This window comes from Lagopus leucura, unplaced genomic scaffold, assembly GCF_019238085.1.
Source record: "Lagopus leucura isolate 7727_CA_CO unplaced genomic scaffold, USGS_WTPT01 Super-Scaffold_100029, whole genome shotgun sequence".
In the NCBI taxonomy this organism is placed as follows: Eukaryota; Metazoa; Chordata; class Aves; order Galliformes; family Phasianidae; genus Lagopus; species Lagopus leucura.
Genome location: NW_024962280.1, coordinates 7,585,690 through 7,610,565, shown reverse-complemented (window position 1 = coordinate 7,610,565; position 24,876 = coordinate 7,585,690). Strand labels below are relative to the sequence as shown.

The window sequence follows — 24,876 nt, the reverse complement described above, 5'->3', positions numbered from 1 at the left end:
TAGACTTGGCAGCAATGTGGATAGCAGCTGAGAGATTTAGCGAATAAAATATTCATGTTTGGTGTAAGCTGCTAGCCTGACACTGGAAACAGAAAATTTGCTGGCTTCTGTGTTCATGTGGATTTCTGCCGAATATTCTCTCCACTGTACACTGCATTTTTATAATGGACTTGGAGGATGATCCAACAGACCTGAATCTTACTGCAGTACATTGCATTGAAATGGGAGTATCTTCATGTAACCTAGCATATTTATTTCTTCTGTTGTGCAGTCTGGAGGCTGCCAGCATTGGATTCATCATCATCATAGACAGACGACGAGACAAATGGAGCGCAGTCAAGGCATCCCTGACACGGATAGCAGTAAGTGCCTGTCTTTGTTATTTATCGTCTAGAAATTCAAATTGTCTGCTGAACCTTCAGGACAAGATGACAAGATGAAGTCCCATGTGTGCATTTTTAGTTCCTTTTCTTTTTTTTTTTTTTTTTGGCTGTGGATGCAGATTCTCTCCAGCCCCAAAGCTTTTGAGTTTTAAATAGGAGAGGGAGGAAGCTGCAGTAACAGAAAACATGGTCTTGTTTACTGCTGAATTAGCACAGATTCCGTATGTGCTGGATTGACTGCAGTATGAATTCTAGTAATTTGTAGCTGTTTCCAGAAGAGTCTAACAGAGGAGCCCTTCTGTGCATTGTGAGGAGTGACTTTGCGGCCCGCTTGTGAAGGGAGCAGATCCCAGTAAATCTGTGTTCATGTGGCAGTAAGTGATCTGTTAGAAACTATCAATAGCTTATTATATCTCATTTATGAAAGTGAGTTAAGACACTGTTTTTCAGTGGTAATAAAAGCAGCTGTTCTAAAGCATCTATTATCTGGAACATATACTGTGTGAGGTGCAGGTGCTTAGAGGCTAGGGATCAAGAGATGACTGTTGTTTTTTAGCTGCCCTCTTCTTGTTCTTTTTTTATGCTTGATGAGCTCAGAGGAGGAGTGTGTGGGATATGTAGGCTGGATGTTGAAGGCAGGGCCATGTCTGATGAATGTGTTGAATGCCTGTGCGTGGGAGAAACACATGTGAGGTTAGAAAGATTAAAAATCCTCTTTGGAGTGAATAGATAGGTCAGTCTGAAGAATTCATTTATGCCACCTTTTTCTTTCACCAAGTCCAATGTGGGCAGCCGTTTTTTGTAAGTAGTGAATTTTACCCTCGAAAGGCTGAACCAAAAAATAAAATAAATAAAATAAAAAACGTGACCCATGGTGTGGTAGTGCAAAGGGGCCTTGGTGCGCTTCAAGTATGGCTGCACAAGTGAAGAAACTTCAGAGCTCTGTACTAAATCCCTGCCAGAAATCTATATATGACTGGGCAGTAAAATCCCCAGGCCAGTGTTTCTGTTGGCTTTGGAGACTGACGTTGGACATGTGCTGAATGGACCAGTTGATGTCATTAGCAGCTGGACTGGCCAAGGTTCAGTGTGTCTTCCCCACTTTACTCCCTTAGGAAACACTTGGCTGAAAATTCCCTTGGCCTTTCTTCAAGGCAGAGATTTGCTTTCTAATAATTTTATGTTTCTTGCAGGGAGCATTTCCAGGAAACCTGCAGCTGGTGTTTGTCCTGCGTCCCTCACGCTTTATCCAAAGGGCAATTGCTGACATTGGCATTAAACTCTATCGAGATGACTTTAAAATGAAGGTACCGGTAAGCATGGATTTTTTTGGTCCATGTGTTTGCCTTATCTCCACATCTGCAGCTCTTATATGTCAGCAATTTCTCATAACCGAATAATTATAATTTGATTGCAAGTGGCAACTGGCGACTGTGATCTTGGGTCTGTGTGGTATATATAAGGTCAATAAAGCCTAAACTGAAACCCCAGCGAGATCAACAAGCTTTGAGAGGCACGTAGACACATTTACCTGGATCAGATAAGTTGTTTCTTGTTTCATTTCAGTGGTTGAAACATCCTTGGAAAGGGCAGACCTTTTTGTATGTATACTAATAGTATCTTTAAATTGTTTTTGTGGAATTTTCTACAATCAGTTGCAGGAATGCCAAAGAGTAAATTACCAGTAGATGCCTCACAGGATTATAATGGATGTGTTCCCATGTGAAATATCAGTCTAGATATAGAATGTGACTCAGTTTACATAGTGACTTTTTAACTCAGTAGAGCTGCTCCCCTGACGCAAAGGTAGACCTCCTCACTCCAGGCAAACATAGGTTTGCACTTCTGAGCAGTGTAAGCCAAGGGCAAATTCTGCACTATGGACTGCTGATATAATAGTGCCCTGTTAAGTGCCTGCTGGCATTGCTTGTTTCTAGTGCCTTTATGATCTTCAAGATTAAGAGTATGATATTTAGTACTTCTGATATGCTGCAGGTTGATGAGAATGTGATTTAAAGCAGGCTATAAATCCTGAAAGAGTTTGACATTATTCTATGAGAGCCCTTTTTGGAGTTGTTCCTAGCTGTGTGTTTCAAACTGTTTTATAAATACAATTGAATGATGATTGTTAATGATATTTCATCCTGGAACTTACTCGTACTGTACTCCACAATGACTTTACTGGAGTGATTTCATATGATTGTTTTGGATTTTAATTGTGGCTTTAAATCATTTTACAAAAGACCCATGGTTCTGTTCCAATCATTGCTATGTTTATCAGTACCTAGGTTTAAAGTTCCTGTGCTTCCTGCTTCTACTGTAATAAGAGACAGCAGACTAACAGTACAGAAAACAAACCATGAGTTCATTCTGCTAAATTATGTTAATTGTGACACTGACTGTAGTTCAGTGCAGGTGGCTTTTTGGTTATTAAAAAAGCAAATTTCATGTAAAAATTAGGCTTGGTTACAAAACAAAATCTTCTAATTTTATAGCACTTTAGAAAACGTATGTTCCTGTACTAAATAAGCCATGGTGTGTTACCTTAGCAACTGTTATACCAGAGATTGTACTTCTAGCAATCTATCTGATGATGGTGTTGCATTTCAAATCCTATTTAAAACTGTCACAGTTGGAACAGAGGTTAATGGTAGGCAGGGATTAGGCACTGCTTTAAGTGTTAAACGATAACTTACCTTTCCTACATGCAGAGCAAGATACGTATTTTGGTTGAAGTCCTTTTGGACATTCAGAATTTTGAGCTAACCTGGGTATGTCCACATATGTCTTAGAGAGCAGTCTTACAAAAACTAAGAGTTCTTTTGATGGAGGTTTATGTGAGCATTATACATCCCATGCTTTTGCTTTTCAGGCATAAAGAAAATGGCTGCTTCCTTGGCCTAGCAAGGGGCAACATGATATCAAATCATGGGTAGTTCAAGAATGGCCATTTGCTTATAGAAGCCAAAATCTAAAGGAAAAAAAGCTGTGGCAATTATATGAAGAAATACATTATGAGAAATTACTGACAATGGTGGAAGTGCACCGTGGTTATGTGTGTTTAAGGCAAACCCAGATCCTAGGAGCAGTGACTGAAGGACTCATTATTTCTCTCTGTCCATTGTTTTTGGATCTGTTTCAGATCATCATGCTAAATTCTGTCTCTGATCTTCACGGCTATATTGATAAATGTCAGCTGACCCGGGAGCTGGGAGGAACCCTGGAGTATGGCCACAGTCAGTGGATACATCACCGAACTGTGAGTGCTGGTGCTGCTCTCACACATGACTATACCTGTACCCAGATGATGAATGTAAAGCTACAGTTAAGTAGAAATTCTGCAGCTGCACTTCAGCCTACAGATTTTACTAGAGGCACATGGAAAGAGGAGATCCATTACTCAAACAGAGAAAATTCCCTCAAAGTCTGTAGTAGAAGTAGTAGTTTATATCTCACTATTGACTGGACTAGGTCCTACAATGTTGTATTATTATTACTCAGCTGAACTTCCCTCATCCTTAGCTTTTGAATAATTGATGAGATTCATAGGCCTTCAGCTCATGGCTGCAGTTGGACATATGCTTTAGCACTGTTTGGAATGAAAGGTCAAGACTGTCACGTTAGTGGGCAATTGTATCCATGTTTTTAAGTGAAGAAAAATACTCATAACACTGGATTTTATTTCCCTTTGTTTTCATTTCTGAGTAATGTAAATATACACTCCAGATGAATCATATTTTGAATAACTCAAGAACAATTAATAATTGTAGGAAGGCTGGAAAACTTTCTCTTCTGTTGCCTTTTAAGAAACTTGTTACAGGTTTGATTATTTGTTCCCTTTTTGGGTTGGTTAATATATTTCAGTGGCTGCTTCGAAACAGTGCAAACATTTCATTGTGGCTCACAGAAGAGCCATATTATGATGTTTAAAAAAAAAAAGCAGACCCCAGACTTTGGCATGTAAACTGCTGAAATGCTGTCTATTCCTTTGTTTTATTATTAATTTATTCCACTATTCCATCTAAGTGGAGGGGTGCAAAGCTGTGTCCTAGAAGATGAACAAATTTTCCCGAGGCTGTGTGCAATGTTTCCATCTGTCTTTGTGGGTCCACTTGCAAAACTGATATGTTTAGAGCTCACATCTAAGGAGGCCCAATGTTTTGCTGTGTTCTCAGAAGCCTTAGGTGTAAGTATTGTTGCTGACCTGCAGCTAGGTCTAACATTCAGAAAAGGCTTTTCTGTGGTAGCTTGGAAGTAGTCTAAACAACTTTCACCGAGCTTAGAGACTTGAAGACAAAACCACAGTCAGAACTTGGGAATATGAAACAATTTATTACTCAAACACACAAGAATGAGTGGAGCCATGTGTGCAACTAAATGAAACACTGATGTGCTCACGGTGCTTGTGGAATCAGTTAGCCAGGGAATCTTTGCTGGGTGAGAGATTGCCATCAAGGAAGTGTTGGCCTATATGGCAGCTTGAGAAAGCCTGACCTTCAGTCTTGCAGGTGCAGTGTCTTCATCACACTGTCTGCTTATCTTAGTGTTCTCAGGTCTTGGTCTGCCAAATCTTGCCTACCAGGGTTGTGGATTTCTTTTTTTTTCTGTTTTCTTCTTTTATTTTTTAATATTTTTATGTTTTTATCTAAAACATTTTTAAAGTGTTCCTAAATGGTATTGACTCAACAATCTCACCACATTTTTCTTTGTTTCTGCTTTCTTATCTTAAACAGCTAGGAGTCTGTGAGCTTTCTTGCTCACAGAGTACGCTAGTCTCTTAGTAAATAGCCCTTGATTATGGATGGCTTTGTCTGTGTTGCAGTCAGAAGAGCAGCATCTTAGCCAACTTTAATGCAGTAGTTTCACTGCAGAGAACATGTCACAGCTGCTAAGAACTGAGCCAGATTGTACATCAGTCTATACTGCTGCTGCTGAAAACAGACCTGAATTTTCAAGGGGCAAAGACGATGGCTATGAACTTGCCTAGCATTGCCTCATCTGGGGCATGCTTTATGATCACATAAAGTGGAATGTACTTTATCACTGCACCTTTTGAATAATAATCTACCTTCAGTTTGTTTTTCACAGAGCACACTGCAAATTTTCGACTGAAGTAGTTGCAAATTAGGAATTCCGATCATTGCTAAAAAAGGGAATACAGCTTGCAATAGCTGTGTAACATTTGATTGGGAATAAGAGCATCTTCAGTACTATTTTGTGCCTCAGAACATTGTTTTGTTCTGATAAAAAAATGTAATGAATAAAGACCTACGTGTAACAGTACAGTCTTTGATTATCCTAGAGAAACCGGGGCACAATCACAAAAAAATATCCTGTGCAGCTCTTGCTACAAGATACAAAGGTTTTAGTTGCATCTCATAAGTCTGACCAGTATATTCTACTCTGAAAAGGCAGCATTCTTATGAAGCCTTTCTCACTTTTACTTTCTGCAATAAAACCACAGTTTGTCAAAATTTAAGTTGGTGCACCCACGTTAAAGGTGTTCAAGGCCAGATTGGGTGGGGCCCTGGGCAGCCTGGTCTAGTACTAAATGGGGGGGTTGGTGGCCCTGCCTGTGGCAGAGGAGTTTGGAGATTCATGATCCTTGAGATCCCTGCCAATCCTGGCCATTCTGTGATTCTGTAAAGAAGTGATGCTCCAATGAATTTAATGAATTATATTTGTTGAGAGTTCTTGTATTGCTGTGGTAATAGGGCCAGATGGGATGAAGTGACTGGAATGCATCACATACAGGTAGGCAGAACAAAGATGCACAGTTTGAGAAGCCTACAGGGAGATGGATTGCTGCTGAGTGAACAGTGGCTGTATAAACATAAAAGAAAAAGGCTTTGGCATATGTCCTTGTGGCATCTCCTTAACTTAAATAAAGCCTTAATTAAAATCCTTAAACACAACAAAGACTTCCAGCAAGCATGGGCAAAGGATCTGAAACTCCCATCTGGGCTTTGAAGCTGATGTCCTCTGTGGTTTCATTATGTCTCTTAAGCTCTGGAAGTTCCCCATCTGGTTCATGGATATGGTAAAACCTGTAGTCTTGTGAAAAGATCCTTTGTGGCACAGGATTCAACCAGTAACTTCCATCACATCCGCTGAAAAAAGGCAAATAGCCAGCTTTACGGGCACTGCAGCAATAATGTGTTTGAAGAACTGAGATAGCATGCTAGTGGTAAGTAAGCAGTTTGTGACTCTGTTCTTCCACCATTCCAGGCTATTGAAAACTTTGCAATGACAGTGAAAACAACAGCACAGATGCTACAGACCTTTGGAACGGATTTAGCAGAGACTGAACTTCCCAATGATGTGCAGTGTACAGAGGAGCTCCTATCTGCACACACTGACCACCATAGCAAGCTCAAGGTGAATGGTGTCTTGTGACAACTCAATCTGTGTAATAGATGATTTTTAATTCAGCAAGTTTTTCTGCCGTCATTTGAGATTCTATCATCTCAAAACTACTGAATAGGAGAAGAAAACTGGATTCAGGAAGTTGATTCCGTGCAGCTATGGAAAAGGACTCCACAGGTTCAGGAATGATAGAACAGGGAAGTGTCACTGCTGCTATATAGGAGGGTATAATGAGAGCATGGGCTCCTGATAATGTTTTCTTCAGAAAGGATGAACTCATACTGGAGCAGATGTAGAGAACATCTGTAAGGATAATCTAGGAATAGATAGTGGTCTGTTTAATTGATGACTAAAATATTACAGAATGGATTAAAAGCATTAAAAAGAGGCTAGTGCCTGTTTAGCTTTGCAGAGTAAGATTCAAAAGAAAATGTTATTGCTGTCAATAAACATATTAGGTTAAACACAAAAGGAAATTTATTATTTTAGCACAAGTACAGAAATGACCATTAGCTTCAATTGGGAATGAAGAACAGAGTTCTACCCATAAAAAACAGTAAGGGCCTGGAGCTTTCCTCCTATAGAAGAAGGGTAGTAAACAACTTTTTTTTTAGTTTGGGATGGCATTTAAATGGCTTTTTTTAATGATCGATGAAGTTGCCTTTAGTAGCAGTTCTGTCCCAGCCATGTGTTACTGTTGTGTTAAACAGCAGGACTTGCAGCCATTCCGATTCTTTCTAATAATTGCCTTCAGAACCTAAGGAATTGCCATGACTTGTGAAAAGCTCTTACAGTACCAAAGAAAGAATACTCAGAATTCTTCAGGCAGTCAGGAACTGCCTTGCCTCAATTGCTTTTGGTCAAAAGATAATGGTTTCTCCCACATGTTGGAGCCTGGCTCTTAATGCCAGTTTCCTCTTTGATTACATTTTTATTGTAACTTTACTCATGCTCTAAAGCTTCTTCTGCAGCTCTAAAGCTGCTGCATAAAGCATCCCCTAGCTCTTTGGCTATGTCTTTGCTACTCTTTCCCATAAAAGCTGGCAGAACAGTGCAGGTAATACAATGGCAAAAGGCACCATTGTTAATCTTCCCTCAGTGGGAGAGCTGTGCAGCTTTGTGTAGCAGCAGGAAGGGTTCCTGAAGAAAGTTTTTGATAAGTGTTTCTATACTGGTGTCTTGGGGGCTTTGCCACTCAGAGCAATGTGGAGGAAGCAAATATGTTAATAGAAAATCTGTGTGAAGGATTCAGTTGTGAGAAAATGAATTTTTTGCTGACTTGCAGAATCAATGAATCTGCTCTTTGCTGTCTTTTTCTCCTCTCATGGTCTCCTTTCAATTGGCAGGCTGTGGCTTATCATCTCATAATGTTGTTTAAAGAAATTCCATTAGGAAGTGTGATGTGGCTGGCTGAACAATTGACAGCACATGTAATTTGTGTTAGAATATTTTATTCTGAAAGTTTCCTGGTCAGAAATGCAATGTGCTCAGAAATTATGCAATATTCTTTTTCTCAGAAATATATTTACTGCTCAAAATGAACAGGTTTATTCTCTGCATTCATAGAAAGACATGTCATTATTGGTAAGCACTGGTGTGTTTTTGTTCCTAGTATCTGCTACCTACAGAAGTATCCTCCTTTAGCATTACTGTGTTGTCCACCTAAGAGATGGGAACGTTCTTAGAATATGTGCATACAATTTGTTTGTTCGTTGTTCCTCAGGATGAGCTGAAACTAGCTGTGAAGCAGGGGGCCACATTACTGACGTGCATTAGGGAGCCAGTCACCCGAAGTGCCAACAGCAAACTCAGTCCTGATGAACTGGAAAATGTGGCAACAGTGGAAAGGTTGGTGCAGATTGACTACCTTGCACAAGTTGCTAATTAGTTCCTAAGAAATGCAAATGTCATTTATGTCCTTTCTTAAATTATTCGAATATAGATACTATAAATTCCCACTGTTTAGTTACTCAGGGTTTATTGGATACATGAGTAAGTAGGACTTTGAGGAAGTTACTGGATTAAACTAGAAAAGTATGTTCAAACAAGTCCTGAATTTCGTGGTAATTTTTGGTTGGCCCACTACCTTCCCAATGGAAGGTTTGATGTGGGACTTATTTTCCCCATAACATCTTCCATGTTTCTGTGCCTAGTTAAAACGTGACATCTGAATCCGTGTGATCTGAAAGAGTATGTGCTTGTGCATGTCTGTGGAAACACTGGAGGAGGATCAGATGTGGATGATACTCTGAAATACGCACCTTTGCAGATTTATAAAGAGAGTAATTACTGTTCCTTCCTACAATGCTGGTTGTTACAGATTTTAGTCACTGCTTACAAGTTTCTGCTGTTCCATGTAATGCAGTAGATAGAGAAATGTCATGCTAGTTTCAGTGTGTCTGCATTCAATGAGAACAAAGCTGCCAAATGTCAAACTGATATTTTTTACTGGCTACTTTGAAATCCTTTAATCAGTGTTCCTTTAATTAATGAAGGAATTTGTAAATTCATCTTGGATTCAAAAAGTAGCTTTGATTAGAATGAGATTTTTCGTTGATAGATTGAGAACAGAACTTGTTTCTGACTACAGTGTCAGGAACAGTGTCAGCTATTGATATTTGCCCTGATTACTTGGTTCTAGCATTCACTGCATTTGCCTGGTCCCCTGCCTGCCTGAAGGGTGGCCAGATATTAAAAAATAGGATATTCAGAGAAGAATATTTTTTCATTTTTTCATTTTTTCCCTTTTCTCTTGCTATTTAAACTGTTCTACTTTGTAATATACATAATAGATCATTGAGGGACTGTGAGAATGACTCACTAGTGTGCTGTTGGACACTTCACTTGATACTGATTTCTTTGTGAATAAATGTTTTGTTATTTACATGAAGTAAAACACTATCAATGGGAGGCATTATGAGCTTCTAATTCATTGTGCTTAGGAGAGATGTATAAGGAAAAATGATTCAGTTGTTGCCTACTTCTGATGGGTGAAAAAAAAAACAACTTGTAGAGTTCTGCTTTAAGCATTCCATAAATTAACAATTGCATTGTATTCAATCTGTATTAGCCTGGAGCTAATTGTCTTTGAGTGTTTAGGTGGAAGCTGGGGAGAGACAGCTGTCTCTGGCTGCCAGCACATGGAGCAGGTGTGTATTCCTGCTGCAGGTCAGGAGGAGGGACTACAAGTGCCACAGCAAATCCATATAGTTATCTGTCATCACCACACTCTTGTCTATTCTACTGCAGTTTTTGTTCCCTTTTTCTCAGGGGAAAATTGACATCAAACATTGTTCTACATCTTCTATAGGTATAGGCTTACCACCATCTCCAAACTGTGCTTTTTGCCATCAATTGATGCAAGTTCAAAGAAATTAACCATAGAAAATAACTCCTTTATTCTAATTTCTTAATAGGTTGTTGGCTCAGTTGGATGAAACAGAAAAGGCTTTTGATCAGTTTTGGACCAAGCATCACCTGAAACTAGAACAATGCTTGCAGCTTCGACACTTTGAACATGATTTTAGAGAAGTAAGTCATTGGCTGGTCGTATCTAGCATTCGGCAGATATGGTCAAACCTTGCCCTTACTTCAAGTAAAACGGCATTCTAAAAAAGAGGTGGGGAGAGGAGCCATTCATTATAAAATAAAATGCATACTCAAAAGTGAAATTCTTGGTATTAATCTAATCTTTTACAACATTTCAGTAAAGCACAGTGGAGAAAGTGCCAGCCATTTAAGCCAAGATGTGAAACACAAACTTCGTGATAAATCATTGTGTGCTTATGTGTGATGTTAGCAAGTATCATTTCTTGTGTGATGCTAAGCACACAACCCTACTAAATCAGTGGAAAACAAAAATGGAAAGCCCAGCCCCGAATGCAAAGGATGGAATAATACAGTAAGACAGATTGCAGAGTCATAGATCTTCAGAACTGTTTGGGCCTAAATAAATCTAAAAAATGGGGGCGACTCTTTAGATAATTACTTGCTTGGTTCCTCATTCTTCAGTTGTACCACTTTGAAAGGAATTGAAATACTAAATTTGAGATGTGGACTCCTGTAAAAGATGGAAGTGAATGTTTAGAAGTCATAGATTTGTTATAATTTTGAGTGTCTTGTGATGTGTATGCTTTGTTGTTCTTTTTTTTTTTTTTTTTTTACTTTTGTTTTAGGTAAAATTAACATTGGATAATCTCATGGAAGCACAAGCAGGCTTTTCTGACGTTGGAGACAGTGTGACTCGAGTAGAACACCTCCTAAGGGAACAGAAACAACTGGAAGAAAAAGGACAGGTTTGTGTTCAATATAGTATTCTAGCATTCAGACATGATTATCTAGATGTTTTTCTGTCACTATCCTTACATCATACTTACACTCTTTTCATGGGTCACTATTTCTAATTGCAAAATTCAGATCCTAATTTCCAGAATCCGAGGTTGTTCAAATCCAGTAGTTGTAAACAACACTGTGCTCAGATGAAGCAAATAACCAACAATAGCTGATGTAGTTTGAATTTTTTCTATGAAATGGAAGAAGTCCATTTGTATTTAAAAGTATTCAGCAAGGAGCTGATAACTAATAGCTGAGGAGAGAAAATATTTCAGTACCACAAATTGTTTAAACTCATTCTGATTGACTTTGCCCTGGAAAAGGCTAGGAAACTTCACATTTATGAGCTGTGGTTTAAAAAGTTGCCACACATGCCTGTTACGTTCTGCTCCTCTGTGAAGATGCCCGCTCCTCAGAGAATTTGTAATCCAAAGCTCTTCAGATCCGAGCTCAGCCCACACAGCCTGACATAATGTGACTCATCGTAGGGCTTCGCTCTGGTTCATCCTCTGTACTGTGCTGCTTTACTAACTCTCAACTTGGATTAAGCATGCGATGGAATATTTTTGTGTAGATGTATGCTCTGTATGATTTTAAGGCTGTTTAGGTACTCATCTCTGAATGCAGACTGTGGAGGCAGAATGAACAGTAGAAAAATAATGCTAATGATTAAATTGGTCTTCAGTGCAAATTTGAAAACACATCAGCTACTTGAATATCCCAAACTGTTAGCTCCAGGCTACAGCATGAGTTACAGAGGTGCATTGCCTTTACCTACACATCTTTTGAGATGTAACTATGAATTGATTCTCTTTAATTTAACAGGAACCTTTGGAGAAAGCCCAGACTCTAGCTCTCCATGGAGAACAGCTCATCCAAAACAACCATTATGCAGTTGACTCCATTAGACCAAAGTGTGTTGAACTCAGGCGTATTTGTGATGACTTTACTAATGAGACCAAGAAGAAGTACGATATTTTGGGGAAGTCTCTTGAGCTGCACAAGCAATTAGATAAGGTGAGTGAGTCTTTTTAGAGTACGGCCCTACTGAAGGCTCTACTGAAAATAAATCTTTTTATAAGCAACTTAGCATTTACTTTATAAGCACTTACTTTATAAGCAACTTAGATGAAGAGGACAAAGATTGACTCTTTTTTTCTCTCCATTTCATTCAGAAACCATTGCTATAAAAACCATAACAGATGCTTCCTATAATTATTGTCTTAAGATCACTGAAGTATGAAACTAAAAAAGAATGGAGATAGAGCTAAATTTGAAATGAGAAACAAACACATTCTGATGCTGAAAAATAAATAGCTTACTGCTTGTTCTTTTGTTTTTCAGTTTATAAAATCCATCTGGAATAGAAAGCTAAATGCTCTGAGAATGTCTGCATGCTAATTCCTTAAAGGAATTACCAGAAATTATTCTGAAAACCTGCTTTGGAGTATTTTTAACTGAGTTTAATGGGCCTGTGAAGTTTTAGAGAATTTTTATATAGCTTAAATATTTATTTTTGGGTTTGGATAATTGTGTAATTAAACACTGAAATGAGGTTGTACAGCAGAAAGATTTGATTTGCAGCAACTACAGTAGCATTCTTATTGCTCAGAATATTATTTTGTTTTACTGAGCCATCTACCCCATGAGAGGTGAATTTAATTTGCTCGTGTTCTATGTCTCTTAGGTGGGATGTGTTGTGGACAGGACCTGCTGCATGTGAGGAAGCAACATTAATTCCCTTTAGTGATGCATTAGTGCCAATCTGTATTTCATGGGGTGGTAGAAATGGCACTTCTCAACATGGGCGTTCAGTAACAATGGAGTCCCTACTGTCCCATTTTTCTTTAAAGGCAAGCCAATGGTGTGAAGCTGGAATCTACCTCTTAGCTTCCCAAGCTGTGGACAAGTGCCAGTCACAAGAGGGAGCTGAAACTGCACTCGTTGAAATAGAGAAGTTCTTGGCAACAGCAAAGGAGCATCAACTCTCTAACCCAAAGGAGTTCTACAATCAGTTTGACACGATTCTCACACCCGAAATAAAGGTAGAACACCTCAAACATGTATGCACTCACAAAACAGTGATTGTCTTGCTCATGAGAGACTATTGGGCCCTATATGAGTCTGCATAAATGTGCCTCTTTCCCCACAGCAAAAGGGCACAGAGGTGAGCACTTGGGACGAGAGGTTTTACTCATATGAGCAGTTCTAGAATAACACATACTTCTTCAGGGTAGTTGCAGAAAATTCCATGACTCACGATGCCCTACTTGGTGAAACAGATCTATGCAAATTACGTGGGCTGGGTTGCATTATCTTTAGCTCTAATACACTGAGTCTGACTAACCCAAGTCTCATCTTATTTTGTTTAGACCAGCACTTACAATCATCTTTTCTTTGCCTAGGCCAATGCCCAAAGGATTTTACAAAAACTAGAAGATGTACAAGAAATGTTTGACAAGAGGCAAGTGAGTCTGAAGAAGCTAGCAGCCAAACAGACCCGACCAGTACAACCTGTTGCCCCACATCCTGAATCTTCCCCGAAACGAGCATCACCAAAAACTACCAGACCAGCAGGAGTAGGTGGGCCATTAATATCTGCATTCAGATACTCAGCAGTGTCAGGGCTCTTGTTATGTATGGTCATGCTTAACTTTTTTCATCAGAATGAAAACTTGCACCTGATGTTCAGTGTCAGCTTTGTAGGCCCAGAATTTAAAAATGAATGTGAAGTAATTTATCACTGCAAGCACACAAACAAGGATGATTTAAAAAAAAAGAAAAAAATCAGGCTCTTCTTCTTAGGTCTCATCTACAGAACACTTTTCTGTACACTTTCTTACTGTCATAGATTGCTAATCCTTCACTGAAAATGCAAACCAGGTAACTCATTGCAAGTATGTGAAGTAAGCATGAAAATATCTTTTACAATGAACATACAGTAACATTGTTTTATCCTCTGCATAACCATTTTTTCACTTTCTAATGCAGTTCTTTAGTAATTTGCTTTTAGAACATTGCTTCTTCTTGGAACTTACAGAAAGTTTCCTGTTTTGAGGTTAGCGTGTGCCTTTAACCAAGGGCTTTTTAAGAGGGAATCTTCTACTGGAGTACTGATTGGTTAGAATAACTTCACAGAGTCTATGGCTTTTTAAGCCCCATGGTAAAGTAACCATTTGACAGTTAAAGTGCCATGAGTAGTATACATATAGTGTTTACTGGCATCCTTTGGGACTTATCCAATGGTCCATTACAAAGCATCATTCTTTGAATTTGCTCCGTCCCTAGAATGCCAAAGCACTTTGCAAACTCTGTGCAGCTGGTAAGTATTTTCACCTCTCTTTTGCAGAAAGAAAATTGAAGCTTAAATAAAGCAACTGATTCACCAAGGGGCTTCACAGCCTGAGTCTGAGATGTGGCTGAGAATAGAAATGAGGACACTGAGTCCTACTCCAAGCCTTGAAAATGAGGCTGTGATATTCTGTTCTTCTTGAAGCTACCCTCCATTGGGATTTCCTCTGTGCCCCTTCTTCACATTCATGGGAGCAACAGAGTCAGCATTTCTATATGGGTAGAATTTATAGAGAATCATCATGAGAGGCTAACAGCAACTTTTTGAGTCAGTTATTGTAACTCTTTGTTATTTGTCACGTGGAACGTGCCTGAACATCTCTAAAAACTTGCAAAATAGAATATGCTAACAGGAAACAACCATACTCCTAGGCTCAATAAATAGAAAGGCAGGCAAAGACAATAAAATGTAGTCAACAGAAATAGAAAGCATGAAAGAGAGGCTTTTGTCCCTAGGCAGCAGATATAACAATGCCACAGCAGAACTGCAATAGTTGTCTGTGAACGGAAGGAAGTTGTATTCATTCCAGAATACATTTTGTTTAGTTTAGTTTTGTTTTTACTTGCTGACTCTCTATTTCCCTAACAAGGAGTGGTAGGGAAAATTCAACCCAGTTCAGTGTACTGATGGAAAAAAATCTTAAAAGATATGAATGCTTAAAGTAGTCTGATAATACAGCTGTGGCACATTTCATTTTACCTGTGCATATGTGTAGGTGACACAGGGAGAGCTGATATGAGAAAAAGGGCAGACTTCTATCAGGGAGATGACTGTGACAGTTTCTTGTAATGATAGCCTTCTGTTCTCTGGTGACTATTGGTAGAGTCTTAGCTTAAGGAAGATCCACAGAAAGGCAGCTCAGAGCTGCACTCTAAACTCTCCCTCAACCCAGATTGCCCCCAGTGCTTTTCTATGGGACTGGAAATTCTGAGGCAAAACTTTAAATTCTTCTCATTTTGATTTTGCAAATGAACTTGAGAATTTTACAGACCTGTTCAGTACTGGAAAACTGGTGTCGGAATGAAGGTGCTCAACAACTTTAAAAAGTCTGTACCAGGTCGACTTGGTGCTAGTTTTATCTATGAGAATATGCTTAAATATTATTCATAGAGCAACCTAAAAAAGACAGAAAATAGTTCTTCTGACACTTTTATATGAAATGCCTTGAAATTTTTTAGCAGTATGTATGACATGTAACTTCAAGAAAATGTCCGAGCGTTACCAACAGAAGCCTGCATGAATGCAGCTAACGGCTAAACTTGGCCCTTTCTGTGTTGGAAGGAAAGATGTGGCATTCAGAGAAAGGCTTTTCTGACAGCATCATTTTGGCTACTTGTTTGTGGACTGTGTTTCTTTACAAAGTTCCTTAGGGGAGTGAATTGGAACGGGTTCACAAAGTCACACCATGCAGACTAATGCTGCCAGTAGGTTGTCAGGCACAGTGGGATGTGCCACAAAGCATCAAAGATAGTATCACCGAATCATAGAGTGGTTTGGGTTGGAAGGGACCTTTAAGGTCAACTGTAATATAAATTATTAGGGTTGGCTGTACTTAGCATTTCTCTGTTTTCATTCATTTTTACTTCTTCCAATTTTCAATTCTTTGGAATGAAATTTTCCTAAAGCCTCTCTTATTCAGCCTGACATTTTCTTGTCTTGAAAAATGCAATAGAAATGGTTCAGCTATCTCAGTGAAGAAGGCTAAAACCTCCTTTATTTTAGTTACCTTTTGGCCAAAGCTGAAACATTGCAGTGTCAGTTGATTTTGTTCCTTCTTTTGGATTTAGCAGAGTTTTATGCACTTGGGAAAAAAAAAAAAACAACTTCTCAGCTCATACATGCTCATTACAGATGAACTTGCTGCAGTTCAGCTCATTTCCTTTGTTGTCAGCCAAAATGTATGGCACTCAAAGATCAAATATGTTTCTTTTCCTTCTGCAGTGCTTGTTTCCTTGGAGTACCATCTTGTTGCAACTTCTTGTTGCAAGTTCTTACAGTGTATTTAGTCACATACCTAGTGGGAGCAAAGCAGAGAACCGAAAACTGTCACTGTAGGTTGGATTTTTTTCATTTGTGACCATTTTCCGCTGCTTTTACTCTCTCTGACATGAGAGGGAGAGAAGCTGGTGCAGTAAATGTAAAGGTTCCAATCCTGATAAAAACTCATGTGGGTGTTAGCCTAGTAAAAACAAAACCACCAAATTTTACTAATGCCACTACATGAAAAGATCTATTGAAAGGACAGTGACAGACTGAAATCAGAATTGCTGGGCAGGGGATTTGCTCTTGAACATATTAAATGACATATAATCTTTAATAATGTGCAAGTTCCATTTTAAAAATGTCAAGTTGGTCTTCCAGATTAGTCTGATCTCCTTTGATCTTCAGCTATAGCACTCAGATCTCAGTGTAGTTGATAACAGTCTGTTATCTCTGAGAAATGCTGTGAAAAAAACTTAGTGGATATTTGTGAAGCATACGAGTTGTAAAAAGGACTATTCTAAAAAATATGCACATGTATTTTCAGAGCAGAGACTGATATATTGCATGGACAGTAAGGCTCTGGGTCCCCACTGAGAAATGCAGATAAACTGGAACACTGAGGCACATTAATTCAGTGTTCTACACACTGAGTGAGGCAAGGATCCTTAGGGAGGGAGAGAGAAAATAATATATGTGCAAAATACTCATCAATGGTTGGACCAAGATGCCTTCGCAAAAAAAGGGCAAAATTAGGGTTGCATGTGTTGCTTTACTTCTGGCATCTTTTCTAAATGCTATAAAATATTCACCCAGGGATTTCTCGTGTGCAGCATAAATGTTAAGTACAGGAGCAGAGAAGTCAAAATTTCTGTTAGCTCATTAAGCAAAGAATATCATTTGCAGCAGCACATCACACATGCAAAATCCATGACTCACCCTTACAGGCATATTAGAAGGCCAAATTGGAACATGAAATTCATGTGGAGGGAACACAGCTGGAGGCTTTTTAGTCTTTCAAATAATAAAAACTAAACTGGTTCCACCCCATTTAAATGTGTGTGACTGCTCATTGGATCCCTTCCAGCATTCCTCACAGTCACTAATGCGTAACACTCACTAACTAATAACATCTGGATAGAGGATTAAAGGAGAATATCTTTCAAGAGTCTGGGGATGGGTACAGGGGAAATGAAGCAGCAGGGAGATTAGCTGACTCAGAAAAGATGATGAATGTGACTTTCGTTAATGGTTCTTGGGAAACTATTCTACAGTTTAAGATATCTCTATAAAAGAGAAGATGCTTTCCATTTTGTGGCTGAAAGGCTGCTATCACATTGGGCCAAGTCTGAGGAAACTGAGCAGCCGGTCTCCTTACAGAATAACATTCCACTTGCCTCGCTCTATGCTTCCTAGATGGGCAGATTTTCAAGAGGCTCAACAGCAATGTTGCTAGAGCAGAGAAGCAGAGATTATATTGCCTAAGAATGGAAAAAAGTTTCTGTATCAAGCCATTTGATGATGAATCTTAGATGCTTTGGCAATTCTTTATTTGCCTTAGCATGCTGTTTTGTCATCACCAGCATAGAAAACCACCAGTAAATCATTTCTGTGCAACAGCACATGCTGCAAGCCCCCATGAACAGTTTGGCAGAGCAGTCATTTCCATGACTGTTCTTACTGAAAGATTTTGATTCTGCTGTGGGTGATCAGCGAGAATGCGCGAACTCTTCTACTGAAGAAAAAGATGGGGAAGCATGTGACTGGGAAATTCACACAACCTGAATTTAAAGCACAGTACTTTGAACACTTAGAAGTGTTGTCTACATGTCATAAGCCTTGACTGCATGATTTGTCTCTTGCTACCTGATGAGTTGCATTTGTTCTAACAGGAACAGCAACTCCTTATTTATCATGTAACTTGTTCATAAAAAACAAGCAGTATCAAAGGCCCCACAAGAGAAGCAAAGCAGTCCACCAGATGAACCAAAGCAATAGACCTAAAACCTGTATTATTATAAATAGCCTTGCAACAAAAATTTAACTCTATGTACAATGCTCCTTAACAATATTTTCTATTAAAGCAGCAAACAGTTTAAAATATTACCCAGTTCAAAATTAGAATTTTCAACCTAATGTCCAGGGGAGTACAGTAAAGCAATAAAATGAAAACATCTTGCCAACATGCAGACCTTAGATTGCGCACTTGTTCCTGTGCCTCTGTTCTTCCTGTAGATCGCTGTGCTCTTTTATGTTTCTGTGACTTTGAAACAGCCAACTGAACTGAATCTTAAAAGGGAATTTCCCTTATTAAACATTTCTAGTTTTGCAGCAATTACTGCAATAGTAATTGGCTGCTATTTGGGCTGCTTCTTTCTAAATTATTCTAAAAACTACTTAAATATAATGACATGAAGCACTCTCTGGCTGTAGACCGAACAACGATGTAAACATGCTCTGATGCATAACCAAAACCAGATTGCTTCCTGTTTTCATTTCTGGGTCAAATTAAAAGAGGGTACTCTTTGCTGTGTCAGATTGCCTCCCCTAAAATACCAACGGCTACATCTGATTTTTTCTCCATTCTTCCTTCTGAAATGTATCATATTGATGAAGCCATGACTAAGCTAATTGCTGACCTGAGCAATTTGCTGGATCAAGGAGCATCTTTTTAAATATCTTTTTATCTTTTTTTTTTTTTTAATCACTCTTTTTAATAGCAATCCACAATTTCTCCCAGAGAAAGAGTGAAAGTAATTATAGCCCAGTTTCATGAACAAAATATTACTAGATGCATTTGAAAACACCAGCTTTTGATTCTGGAAAAGTTCGTATTGAGTTAGAAAGTTTTTTGAGAATAAAACCAAAGAGACTTTGTCTCAGAACTGCAGTGTTTTTGTTCTTTGCTGCCTGACCCAGTGACTTTCATCATTTCACCTGGTATTTGTATTTTCACGTATTTGTTTTTACCGTTATGCGCATGCTTGCCTGTATCAGTTCAGCAACTAAGAGGAGGGAGCCCCCTTTGCCTTGTGCTTACATAATACACATTGTGTACTTACTATAAATTTAGTACAACTGAAGATACAAATTGTAACTGAGAAATTATTTTCTATTCAATTTGAATATACAGTCGTCCATCTCCTGGTTCATTCTCACACTTTTCCTTGGATAGCAGTCTCAGATGAGAGGCTCATTTGTTAAGGATGATTTTCTAGTAGCGTTGGACAACTTGCTGTGAACAAATTTTCAGAGCCTGCAAGGCCAAACAAACCTGACACGACAGCGTAGCCTGAAATCATTTCCTCAGATTCACTGTCACTGCATACAAGATCAGGGTGACTTGCTGAATACTTGCATATTTACTCTTTTCAGGATCACTCATGTTATGAAACTCTGTGAGAAACAGTTTGACTTTATCAAACTGTTACCAAAACAAAAACGTGCTTTCTTTGCAAAATCTAACAGGTAGCAAACCGTGAGCTTAAAAACTATCAGAGTGAAAAATATCCAACCACTGATGCAGTTGGCTAAAATTTACTTGTGCTACTTTAAGGATGGTTGCCCAGGAAGAAGCCAAACTGCAGCAGTCATTACAGCATTGAACATTACAGCCAATCTGAGACACACTGGAGCACCAAACACCACAGCCCATTCCCTGATGCCAGCTGCTCCTTCACCACTGCAACTGCAATTCTATTCTCTAAGTCACATACCAGCTGTCAGTGAAGTAAAAGGAGCACTGCTCACTGCTTTTACTTGGAAGTAGGATTTCAACATTTAGCACAAGTCTTCTAACATTATTTTCTTTTTGACTCTTTCAGCTACCAACAGGAGGTCTGCAGAAATCACTTGTCCTCCCAAGTCCATCTCTGAGGCAGAGTTATCAAAAAAGAAAAGCATTAAGAAGACCAAAGGTGGAATTAAGGTAGGAGTCTCCAAGTTCTCGGGACACGCCGAACTGCAAGAGAATTCAAAACAATGTAAACATGTATTTACAAGTTAATTCTCTGCAGAGCCCTTTTTACACTTCATATTGCACTTTTAAAAGTTACTCTGATGCCAGCATTAAGATTTCTGCTCATGTATGTAGTGTTGATTGTTATAATAGTTTATTAATGGATTACATCATCATCAAAATAGGTAAATAATTTATTTATATGGAATAAATACAGGGCACTATTAACTTCTACAAGCAGCTCTTCAAGTGCTTAAGAACTTAAAGATTGCAATGGAGTTTAGATTATCCACCAGCTCACTGCTTGATTTGTTTCACTGAATTAAACTATTCTGCCTTTGCAGAAGCCCAAATAGTACTTAGCTCTAAAGCTACAGACAAAAAGAGGGAAAACCTGCTTAAAATTTGCCTGGAACACCCTTGAAATGTTTCAACTCTGTAAGACTGGACAAGGAAGTACATTCATATGTATTAAAATTGTATGCAAAGCTTCAGTTCATCACAATACAGGGCCAGTGTTTGCACACAAGCACAGTGCTGAGCATTTGCGGTATAATATAATAGCATTATCAAAACAACGACAGATTTCTCAGAGATACAATACAAGATAGATTTCCCAGACTTCTCTGGTTGGCACTGTTCAAAAGACTTTAAAAATAATGTCTTCATCGTTGGCTTCAGGCAGGAGAAAAAAAGCCAAAACCAACACAATATTTCAGAGCCTAAGGAGCAGGCCTTTATGCCTATGAGTATCTACCTAAGGATATAAATTCACTTCTTATACTGAAAGAACCCAAGAATAACTTTGCATGGAGTTAAGAATACCCCTAATGCCAACAGAATTGGAAAACTAGAGACGGAAGTTACTTTTTATATATAACTTGCACATCTAAGCAAATTATTCTAACTTATCAAGTGACCCACTACACTGGTTTTGTACTACATTGGCTTGTAAAGAATTAAAATTCTCTAAATAGAAGTATGAGCAACTAAGTATTTTTGCATCGTATGTGCTTTTTGTTCAGATTGAAGTGATGCACGAAGCGAGTCAAGGGGGATCGAGCAGAGTCTTGGTTATGAGTGAAAGCGATGAGAACCTGTCGACGAGGAGGAGGTAAGGCAGCACACGGCGCTCACTGCGTGACGGCAGTCATTAGACTGAGGCTTGCAGATGCCATTATCCAATTATTAACATCATCTCACTGTGTTCAAAAAACTCACACTTGACTGTATGCCTCTGAGAAGCTTTTTTTTTTTAATTTAATTTAACCGATCATCTTCTAGTCTCACTTTCTAGTAACTCTTGGGAAAGATTAATTATGCCATCTAAAATACCAATACTTTAGTTATTTAGTTTTACAAGTAGTGTCAAGCAAACACAGTTCTAGTTGAATGCACTGTCTCTAGGCCAAAGAAACAGAATTTGAAACAAAAAAAACCCTGCAGCAAAGCTGCAAACCAAACCCTACCGATTCCATTTCCTTTGTTTTCTTCATGGTAACAGAAATAACCTTTTCTTACACTGTGCCTCTGTTTCACACAGGTATACACTTATGTTGTTTGATACGAGAGCACGAGCTTGTAATGCTATGCAAATCCGAGGCATACAAAAATGAAACTTACTGCAATCTGAACTTACAGCAGACTCAAAGTATTTTCATAGGGCATAACAATTACGACTACCACTGGTCACCAAACTATCAGCTAGTTCTCAGAAGGTACAAAATGTGTTATCTATCAAAATAAGGTCTATTTCAAATCACATCTCTAAGGTAATGATTGTCTAAAGAGAAGGCACGAATGTGTAAGTTCACATTAAGAATTGGCTAAGCTTCTAATATTTTGTAGAATTTCAGATTCATAAACCCACTAAACAAATTCTTAAATTGTCTCCTTTCTTGGGAACCTCCATTTCACCTTTTGTTCCCTAAAAGGTTTGGAGGTTTAGCGTAAGGTCAGTCAACAAAAAGAAAACACAAAAATCCCCACATGGTCCCCTGGAAGGACACTCCCTCATTGTCCTCAGAATAGCATCTCAGCATCAGAGCCAAGCGCATCGGTTACAAAGAAAGCAACAAGAAATTTCTCTTTTTTTTTTAAAAAAAAAAGGAAACAAGTCTGTTTATTCAAATCAGATTTTACAAAACAATTGTCTTTTTGTGGTACAGAGCAAAGTTTAAGAATAAATATTGAATACTTTGTATAAAAATTAGTAATATCAAAGGGAAATTGATGCAAATCAAACAAACAGGTAAAAACAATTTTAGCATTAAACACGCTGTGCAACAATGTCAAACTCTTAATGAGGCATGACCATTCAGGCTGATACAGTTTTGCTTGTAGAAGTAAAACCTGACAGCCCTGCATTGGAGCACCAAGATGATTATTACAAGAGGTTCTAGTTAAAGGTGTACAAATGTTAAGTTGGTGTTTTGAACCAGAAAGTTGGGTTTCGTTGTGTTTTTCTTCTTTTTTTTTTTTTTTAAAGAAGTGCATTCATAGTTTTCTTTTTATTCATAAGCAGCTTCTTTTTTCACTGCAGCAAACAAAAATGCAAACTACAAACACCAAGGCCCTTTTAAGAAACAACCCAAACAAAATTTAAATTAGCCACAAAACAACATATTTCAATGGTCAAAAGTGAGTTTCAAATAACAGCAAGCTATATTTAAGTAGTGTTTTAGATGTTACCTAGGTCACTACAGAAGTTTAAGATACTTACAACTTGGACTTTGCTTGTATGAGTGAAAACAAACCCTAATGCACACTTACGCCAGAAAAATTGTAGTCTTAATAGAAGACTTTGGTTGTGTATAAATTTCAAGACCCTCTTTCCCCTGAAGTGAATGGGGAGGCATTTCCAGTTGTGCCATTTTGCTGTGCATCTTGTTGAGTTAAATGGCCTGCAACAGGTCCTAGATCTGATGAAGAAGTTTTCCTTCAAGTACTGAACACATCTGTGTGCATTCCCCCCACCGGCACCTACCCAGGGCCAGCAGGTTACAGATCGAGGTTTGTTGTCTTGTTTTCTTAAAAAGAAAAAAAAAAAAAAGAAAAAATCCTCAGGTTGCAATCAGTTTGTAGGGAAGAACATGAACTAGGTTTGTTTTTCTAGAATACAGCTGTTGCAGTCCAATTATTTTAATACTGATAAATGAGTTTGTGATCTATACATACCTAACATTTTGTCCAGTTAGGATAATTATTTTCCTCTTGGAAAACCAATTGTGAAGTTACATATTCACTTCAATCTAGTAGCTACTTATCCATCTGAAATGGCAGTTTCAGGAACAGTCAGCAAGCTGCTGCTTTTTTTTTTTTTTTAATCAGTGCTAGCTATTAGCATTCAAATACCATTAGCATTCAAATCATTAAAACTGCAGCACAGCTCACAGAACAGCAGCAGTGATTTAAACAATTTACTACTTACAGCTTAAAACTGCCATGCCACACACAACTCTTCTAAAGTGAAGTTAGAAGACATTAAATGCTTCACTGCTCCACACAGCAGCAACAAACTTCAGGCAGAGGAGAAAAGGCCAGCTTTAGACATCCCAGAAAGCAAGGAGCATTGCTTCCATAGGCAGTACATTATCAGCAGATCCCATGACTGTGACAGATCGCTGGTACCCCGAAGTTCTTGGGTTGCATGTTCCTGCTTGCTGATAAACTTGTCTCATTCAATCTTTCAGAAGTAGTTTTTAATGACATTACCTACACTAACTTGCTCCAGTATTGAATCAGTTCACAAGCAATATCTGACTGCCCTTTGCATAGCCTGTGCCTGCTCCAGGAAGAGCTACCACAACCAAGTTAGCCGTCCTGTGAGACTGTAAAGACACCATTAGTACGTTATACAAGAAAAGACTGCAGACATCTCAGAACCACTTTTTTTTTTTTGTTTTTTTTTTTTTTTTTTTTGAACAACATTTAGATGGCACCACAATACAACTCAACACCCAGAATTTCAGCACTACCTAGATTTACAATGCACAGGTATTTGGTTCTTCCTGCATGTGATATTAACAGTTAGCTCTATTCAAGAGACAGGCTTCTGGGGACAGAGACTACCATGACATTGTACAGAGTCTTTTCTCTTCAGGAAAAGGCTTGAGAAATGTTTTAGTGATTGTGATTTTGTGTATTGAGTTTCTGTGGATCACCATCTGCCTAACCTTTCACCATGACATCGAACCTTTGTGCAGAAAACATTCTCCTTATTTAACAAATGCTAAACATGAAACTTTGCTCTTTAAAATCACTAACTGCTTCAAATTGGCTATAGATAACACTCTCAAGGAACACAACTATGACTTTCTCTTGCTTTTCACCTTTAGGACTATGAACAAAAGAAAACAGAACCACTGTTAGAAGACCAGTCTTAAATGCACTTAGTCTATTGTCTTATTAAAGACTGGATTGTTTTAATATACAGCTTAACTTTTCAGAAGACAGAGCTTTGACTTAAACACTAGATTTTCATCCTTTCCAGTTCACTTCTGATC

At 38.4% G+C, this 24,876-nt stretch overlaps 1 protein-coding gene across 1 annotated transcript in view; it reads left to right on the top strand.

Annotated features, from left to right (window-relative positions):
* Positions 1 to 24,876, top strand: part of MCF2L2 (MCF.2 cell line derived transforming sequence-like 2) — a 106,816-nt gene that overhangs the window by 17,051 nt on the left and 64,889 nt on the right. The window contains exons 4-15 of the mRNA XM_042881218.1: positions 272 to 362; positions 1,577 to 1,696; positions 3,526 to 3,642; positions 6,612 to 6,761; positions 8,473 to 8,597; positions 10,166 to 10,280; positions 10,925 to 11,044; positions 11,907 to 12,098; positions 12,935 to 13,126; positions 13,487 to 13,664; positions 20,238 to 20,341; positions 21,397 to 21,485. Coding sequence (XP_042737152.1) covers positions 272 to 362; positions 1,577 to 1,696; positions 3,526 to 3,642; positions 6,612 to 6,761; positions 8,473 to 8,597; positions 10,166 to 10,280; positions 10,925 to 11,044; positions 11,907 to 12,098; positions 12,935 to 13,126; positions 13,487 to 13,664; positions 20,238 to 20,341; positions 21,397 to 21,485 — 1,593 coding nt within the window. The remainder of the gene's footprint in view (positions 1 to 271; positions 363 to 1,576; positions 1,697 to 3,525; positions 3,643 to 6,611; positions 6,762 to 8,472; positions 8,598 to 10,165; positions 10,281 to 10,924; positions 11,045 to 11,906; positions 12,099 to 12,934; positions 13,127 to 13,486; positions 13,665 to 20,237; positions 20,342 to 21,396; positions 21,486 to 24,876) is intronic.